At 52.4% G+C, this 7,500-nt stretch overlaps 1 protein-coding gene across 1 annotated transcript in view; it reads left to right on the forward strand.

Moving 5' to 3' along the window:
- LOC125047642 (trafficking protein particle complex subunit 11-like) overlaps positions 1-7,500 on the forward strand; it is a 26,166-nt gene that overhangs the window by 18,286 nt on the left and 380 nt on the right. Inside the window, exons 22-23 of the mRNA XM_047645966.1 lie at positions 5,507-5,686; positions 6,325-7,500. The exon at positions 6,325-7,500 is cut by the window's right edge and continues 380 nt beyond it. Of these exons, the coding sequence (XP_047501922.1) occupies positions 5,507-5,686; positions 6,325-6,396 (252 nt within the window). The 3' untranslated portion in view covers positions 6,397-7,500. The remainder of the gene's footprint in view (positions 1-5,506; positions 5,687-6,324) is intronic.

Below are 7,500 nucleotides of genomic sequence, written 5' to 3' on the forward strand. Positions count from 1 at the left end.
CCCCCCCCTCTCCCTCTTCCCAATCTCCCTCCCCTCTCTCTCCTCCCTCCTCTCCCTCTCCTTCCCCTCCCTCTCTCCTCCCGCCTCTCTCCTCCCCCCCTCCTCCCCTCTCTCCCCCTCCTTTTCCCTCTCTCTCCTCTCCCCTCCCCATCTCAAAACTCCCCTCTTCCCCTCCCCCTCCCACCCCTCTCTCCCCTCCTCCTTCCCCCCCTCTCCCTCCTCTCCTTTTCCTCCCTCCCCCCTTTCCCCTCCCTCCAAATTTTTCCCCCCTCTCCTCTCATTCTCTCCCCTCCCCCCTCTCCTCCCCTCCCTCTTCATTCCTCCCTCCTCTCCCTCCCACCTCTTCTCCTCCTCCCCATCTCCCCCCCTCCCTCTCCCCCTCCTCTCCCCTCTCCTCCTCCTCCCTTTTCCCCCCCTCTCCTTCCCCTCCCTCCCCCCTCTCCTCTCTCTCTCTCCTCTCTCTCACTCCTTCTCTCTCCCTCTCTCCTCTCCTTCCCTCCTCTTCCTCTCTCTCTCTCCATCTCTCCTCTCTCTCTCCTCTCTCGCCTCCTCCTCTCTCCCCTCTCCCGTCTCCTCCTCTCTCTCTCTCTCTCTCTCTCGTCCTCCCTCTCTCTCCTCTTCCCACTCCCCTCCCTCTCCTCTCTCATCCTCTCTCTCCTCTCCACTCTCATCCTCCTCTCCTCTATCTCATCTCCTCTCTCTCTTCACGCTCCTCTCTCCCTCTCCTCTCTCTTCTCTCCTCTCCCGTCCTCTCACTCTCCTCTCTCCTCTCTCTCTCTCCCTCCCACCTCTCCTCCTCTCTCTCCCTCTCTCCTCTCTCTCCCTCTTCCCTCTCCTCACACCTCTCATCCCCTCCTCTCACCTCTCCTCTCCTCTCTCTCTCTCTCTCCCTCACCCACCTCTCCTCACTTCTCTCCCCCTCCCTCCTCTCTCTCTCTCCCTTCTCTCTCCAAGTTCTCTCTCTCCTCTCTCTCCTCTCCCTCTCTCCTCTCTCCTCTCTCCTCTCTCTCCTCTTCACTCTCTCTCCCTCCTCGCCTCTCTCTCACTCATCTCTCTCCCTCTCATCTCTCCTCCCTCTCCTCCTCCCTCTCATCCTCTCCCCTCCCTTCACTCTCCCCTCTCTCCTCTCACTCTCTCTCTCTCCCTCTCTCAGTCCTCTCTCCTCCTCTCTCTCTCTCTCCTCTCTCTCTCTCCTCCTCGTCTCCCTCTCTTCTCCTCCTCTCTCTCTCTCACCTCCTCTCACACCACCCCTCTCCTCTCTCCCTCTCTCTCGCTCTCTCCTCTCTCCTCCCTCTCTCACTCTCTCTCCCCTCTCTCTCCCTCTCTCCTCCCTCTCTCCTCCTCTCCTCCTCTCTCTCTCTCTCACTCTCCTCTCTCTCTCTCTCTCATCTCCAACTCCTCTCTCCCTCTCTCTCTCTCTCTCTCTCCTCTCTCTCCGTCCTTTCTCCCTCTCTCTCTCACTCTCTCTTCTCTCTCATCTCCCCTCTCCTACTCTCTCTCTCCTCTCTCTCTCTCTCTCATCTTCCTCTCCTTCTCTCTCTCTCCTCCCTCTCCCTCTCTCTCTCCCTCTCTCTGCTCTCCCACTCTCTCTCTTCTCTCTCTCTCCTCCTCTCCTCTCTCACATCTCTCCTTCTCTCTCTCACTCTCCTTCCTCTCTCTCTCTCCCTCCTCTCTCTCTCACCTCTCCTCATCTCCACCCTCATCCTCCTCCTCTCTCTCCTCTCCCTCTCCTCCTCCCTTCTCCTCACTCTCCTCTCCTCTCTCTCATCTCTCTCTCCTATCTCCTCCTCTTCTCTCTCCTCTCTCTCCTCCCTCCTCTCTGCTCTCCTTCACTCAATCTCCTCTCTCTCTCCTCTCTCTCCTCTCCTCCTCTCTCCTACCCTCTCTCTCCTTCTCTCTCCTCCTCTCATCTCACTCCTCTCTCTCTCTCTCTCCTCCTCCTCTCTCCATCTCTCTCTTTCTCCCCTCCCTCCTCTCTCTCCTCCCTCTTCTCCTCCTCTCTCTCTCTCATCTCTCCTCCTCACTCCTCCCTCCTCCTCTCCCTCTCTCTCTCTCCTCTCCTCCTCCCTCTCTCTCTCTCTCCTCTCCTCTCTCTCCTCCTCTCACTCTCCCTCTCCTCCTCCCTCTCTCCCTCTCTCTCCCCTCCACTCTCTCTCCTCTCTCTCCTCTCTCCTCTCTCCTCTCCACCTCTTCCTCTCACTCTCTCTCTCTCCTCCTCTCTCTCTCTCTCCCTCCTCTCTCTCTCTCTCTCTCATCTCCTCCTCTCCTCTCTCTCTCCCTCTCCCTCTCTCTTCCTCTCTTCTCTCTCCTCTCTCCCTCCACTCCCTCTCTCTCTCCTCCTCTCCTCTCTCGTCTCTCTCTCCTCTCTCCATCTCCATCTCTCTCTCCCCTCTCTCCTCTCTCCTCCCTCTCCTTTCTCCCTCCTCTCCCTCTCTCTCTCTCTCTCTCTCTCCTCCTTCTCCTTCTCTCTCTCCACTCCTCTCCTCCTCGTCTCTCTCTCTCCTCTCCGTCCTCTCCTCTCTCTCTCTCCTCTCACTCTCCTCTCCTCTCTCCTCTCTCTCCCTCCTCTCACTCTCTCTCTCCTCCTCCTCTCTCTCCTCTCTCTCATCCTCTCCTCTCTCTCTCCTCTCTCTCTCCTCTCTCTCCTCTCTCTCTCCTCTCCCCTCTCCTCCCTCTCTCTCTCCTCTCATCTCTCTCCTCCTCTCCTCTCTCTCTCCTCACCTTCCTCTCTCTCCTCTCTCTCTCCTCCTCTCCTCTCTCTCTCTCTCTCTCCTCTCTCCTTCTCTCTCTCTCTCCTCCCTCCCTCCTCTCACTCTCTCTCCTCTCTCTCCTCATCTCTCCTCTCCTCTCCTCTCTCCCTCCTCCTCTCTCTCTCCCTCATCTCTCTCCTCCCCCTCTCTCTCCTCTCCCTCTCCTCCCCTCTCTCCTCTCTCGTCTCTCTCTCACTCCCTCTCTCTCTCCTCTCTCTCTCTCTCTCACTCCTCCTCTCTCTCTCTCTCTCCTCCTCCCTCTCTCCTCCTCTCTCTCCTCTCCACTCATCCTCCTCTCTCTCTTCTCCCTCCTCCTCTCTCTCCTCTCTCTCCCCTTCTCATCTCTCCTCTCTCCTCCTCTCCCTCCTCACTCCTCCTCTCTCTCCTCTCTCACCTCCTCTCCTCTCTCTCCCTTCTCATCCTCTCTCTCTCCTCTCTCTCTCTCCACTCCTCACTCTCTCTCCTCCTCTCCTCTCCTACTCTCTCCTCCTCTCTCTCCCTCTCTCCCTCTCTCCTCGATCTCTCCTCCTCTCCCTCCCTCTCCTCTCTCTCCTCTCTCTCTCTCTCTCCTCTCGTCTCCCTCTCCTCATCTCCTCTCCTCTCTCTCTCTCTCTCCTCTCCTCTCATCTCCTCTCCTCTCCTCTCCTCTCTCCTCTCTCTCCTCTCCTCTCTCCTCTCTCCTCTCCCTCTTCTCCTCCTCTCCTCTCTCCTCCTCTCTCCTTCCCTCTCTCTCTCTTCCTCCTCTCTCTCTCTCCTCCTCTCTCCCCTCTCCTCTCTCTCCTCCTCTCTTCTCCCCCTCCTCTCTCTCTCCTCCTCTCTCCTTCCCTCTCCTCCCTCTCTCTCTCTCCCCCCCCCCCCCCCTCCTCCCTCCCCCTCTCCCTCCTCCTCCTCCTCCTCCCTCTCTCCCTCCCCCTCCCCCCTTCTCTTTCTCCTCTCCCCCTCTCTCTCCCCCTCCTCCCCCCTCCCCCTCCTCCCCCTCCTCCTCCCTCCCCCCTCCTCTCTCCTCTTCCCCCTCCCTCCCCTCCCCCCCTCCTCCCCATCTCTCTCCTCTCCTCTCCTCTCCCTCCTTCCTTCCCCCCCCCCCCCCTCCTCCCTCCCTCCCCTCTCCCCCCCCTCCCCTCCTCTCCCCCCTCCCCCTCCTCTTCTCTCTCTCTCTCTCCCCTCTCTCCCTCCCTTCTCGCCCTCCTTCTCTCCCCTCCTCTCTCTCCTCCCTTCTTTCCTCTCTTCTCTCTCTCCTTCCTCTCTCTCTCTCTCCTCTCTCTCCCCCCTCCTCTCCTCTCCTCTCTTCCTCTCTCTCTCCCCTCCTCTCTCTCTCTCCCTCTCTCCTCCTCTCTCTCTCTCTCTCCCTCTTCTCTTCTCCTCTCTCCTCCCTCCTCCCTTCCTCTCCTCTCTCTCTCTCCTCCTCCTCCTCCTCTCTTCCTCCCCTCTCCTCTCTTCCTCCCCTCTCTCTCTTCTCCTCTCTCCTTCCTCCCTCTCTCTCTCCTTCTCCTCTCTCTTTTCTCCCTCTCTCCCTCTCTCTTCCTTTTCTCCTCCTCCCCTCCTCCTTCCTCTCTCTCTCTCTCCCTCTCCTCTCTCTCCCTCCTCTCTCTCTCTTCCCTCTCTCTCTCCTCTCTCTCTCTTCTCCTCTCCCCTCTTTTCCCTCTCCCTCCTCCTTTCCTCTCTCTCTCCTTCCCCTCTCTCTCTCTCTCCTCCTCCTCTCCCTTCTTCCTCTCTCTCTCTCCTCTCTCTCTCTCTCTCTCTCTCTCTCTCTTCTCTCTCTCTCTCTCTCTCTCTCTCTCTCTCTCTCTCTCTCTCTCTCTCTCCTTCCTCTCTCTCTCTCTCTCTCTCTCTCTCTCCTTCCTCTCTCTCTCTCCTTCCTCTCTCTCTCTCTCTCTCTCTCTCTCTCTCTCTCTCTCCTTCCTCTCTCTCTCTCTCTCTCTCTCTCTCCTCTCTCTCTCTCTCTCCTTCCTCTCTCTCTCTCTCTCTCTCTCTCTCTCTCTCTCTCTCTCTCTCTCTCTCTCTCTCTCTCTCTCTCTCTCTCTCTCTCTCTCTCTCTCTCTCTCTCTCTCTCTCTCTCTCTCTCTCTCTCTCTCTCTCTCTCTCTCTCTCTCCTTCCTCTCTCTCTCTCTCTCTCTCTCTCTCCTCTCTCTCTCTCTCTCTCTCTCTCTCTCTCTCTCTCCTCTCTCTCTCTCTCTCTCTCTCTCTCTCTCTCTCCTCTCTCTCTCTCTCCTCTCTCTCTCTCTCTCTCCTCTCTCTCTCTCTCTCTCTCTCTCTCTCTCTCTCTCCTCTCCTCTCTCTCTCTCTCTCTCTCTCTCTCTCTCCTTCCTCTCTCTCTCTCTCTCTCTCTCTCTCTCCTTCCTCTCTCTCTCTCTCTCTCTCTCTCTCTCTCTCCTTCCTCTCTCTCTCTCTCTCTCTCTCTCTCTCTCTCCTTCCTCTCTCTCTCTCTCTCTCTCTCTCTCTCTCTCTCCTTCCTCTCTCTCTCTCTCTCTCTCTCTCTCTCTCTCTCTCTCTCTCTCTCTCTCTCTCTCTCCTTCCTCTCTCTCTCTCTCTCTCTCTCTCTCTCTCTCTCATTCCTTCCTCTCTCTCTCTCTCTCTCTCTCTCTCTCTCTCTCTCTCTCTCTCTCTCTCTCTCTCTCTCTCTCCCCCCCCCTCTCCCTGTCCCTCTCCCTCCAAGTTTTTAAAGAATTGAAATTCCTTTCTCCTCATAAATGAACCCCATCCATTCCTTTACCCTAATAGATGTTGTTCATTACTCCTAAGCCCACCATTCCTTTCAGCTGCGTCTCAAAGTGCTGCCGGGGTGCAGCGAAAGAGTGACGTACACCCTCTACCCTCTGCTGGCGGGCAATGTGCAACTGCCCAAGCTGTGCCTCAGCATCGACACACATTCCCCCGGCCAGCCAGCCTCCCTCGAAGCACTGCTGGCGCGCATCCTGCCCACTCATATATACATCATGGTAATTTGGGAAGTTGTTTGGTTATTCTCTTCCGCTTCTTCTTCTTTTGTATCAGCCTTTTTTGCTTATTATTTTTTCTGTTTATAATTTTTTTTTTTCAGTGTAGATTAGTTTAACAGCATTTCACTTATTTGCCAAGATTTATCCCTTTGAAATAAACATTAGGTCATAGCATTCACCTAGAAATAAACACTGGCTAATATCCCTTAGTTGTATTTACTCCTAGCACTCTCATGTCAAGACAGATTCCATGTTTCCCTCGCAGCATAGTGGTGTAGGCAACCCAGGGTACAGCAGGTTGATGTCTTCTCTGTATCCATGGTGTAGGCAGTCTATGATATTTCTACTCCTCCTTACGTGTTATAGTTTTATGGAACTTTGGTAGCTGAAGATTTTTCTTGTAAGAAAAAAAAAAAAGAGGATAGGAAATATATAAATACTTGTCACCATCCAGCATTCCTCACACAAAATATTGCATAAAAAAGCACTCTGTCTTACATGTAATTGATATAATAATAGCATATCAGAAACAACCCATCTGAACATGGCACCAGTGTCACCATTTTCAACACGGTGGTCATCATTACAATCTTCTTATGAGTGACGGAGCTTTTAAACCACGTCTCTTCCACCTACAGCCTCAAGCCAAGAAGAACGACACAGAAGTAGCAGCCTTGTCCAGCCAACTCGCAGCCATGGTCGCCAGCTGATCTCCCCATTGCGAAGGGAACGGCTTCTCAAGCGCTGTGGAGAGAAGCAGGATGCACTGTTAAGGCTGGAAGGGAGGCAGGTTCAGCTGACAGGAAGGGAGGAGGGGTGCAGAGGCTAGATTCTGATTCTTTTCTTGTCTCCTTTCACTTCTTTCTCTTCTTGCATTTTGTGATAAGAAGAAAGTTGAAATGTTGAACAGCTTTCATCCTCAAGTATGCAACATGGTGCCCCTTAACATTTTATGTTGCCTACCTGGTGAAGCGGATGTTGAGGTGTCATCCATTATTTACGCTGTAGGCAAAGGGGACACATGAAATCAACAAGACAAATCGGTCTTGTGGTCAGTTTTTTTTTTTTTTGGGGGGGGGGGGTAGTGTATTGTACATTTTGATTTTTTATGTGTCTTTATTTTGTTTGTGTGAATGCATGTCATGAGTGTGACTTCACAGCATTGTAACTAAATTAAAGTATAGAAAAAATGTTCATGAAACCAATGTTTAGAAACAAATTTTACATTTGTAACCTGCAGAAATTACATTCAGCTGTTTGGATGAAGTGTTTTATTTTCTTAATCTAAATGCTCTTAAAATATATAAATTTGGGGAGACGTTAAAGGAGAAAGAGGAAGTGTATTTACTGAAAGGTGCTTCTTGTGCAGTTACCTTGTAGGTTCTCTTGATTCTCATTATCTTATGCCAAGGTTTTTTATCTGATAGTTATGTTGTAATTTATTTGTTACCATTGTTTTTAATTTGTTTTTGTTCTTTTGCAAAAATGCCCCAGGGATTTCTAGTGAAGTGAATATATTTCCAAAAGTTTGTTAAATATTTTTTTATATTATTATGTTAAACAACCTGTTTAGTATAACAGTTTGCATTGTTAATTGTAATGCATAGGAATATAGATAAAAATCACAGCATAGAATGATATTATTTTTGCCTTAAAGTCGCCTGTAAAATTGTAGCCACTCTTTGGGGTGCATTGTTGGTTAACATGAGACAGAAGTAACCACAAGACAAGAGCTTCCTTCATGAAAAGACATCTTCAGAGGCAGAGGAAACTGATTAAGAATATAGTAACTAATCCAGCTTTGGTTAGAACTT

Source organism: Penaeus chinensis, chromosome 41 (assembly GCF_019202785.1).
Source record: "Penaeus chinensis breed Huanghai No. 1 chromosome 41, ASM1920278v2, whole genome shotgun sequence".
In the NCBI taxonomy this organism is placed as follows: Eukaryota; Metazoa; Arthropoda; class Malacostraca; order Decapoda; family Penaeidae; genus Penaeus; species Penaeus chinensis.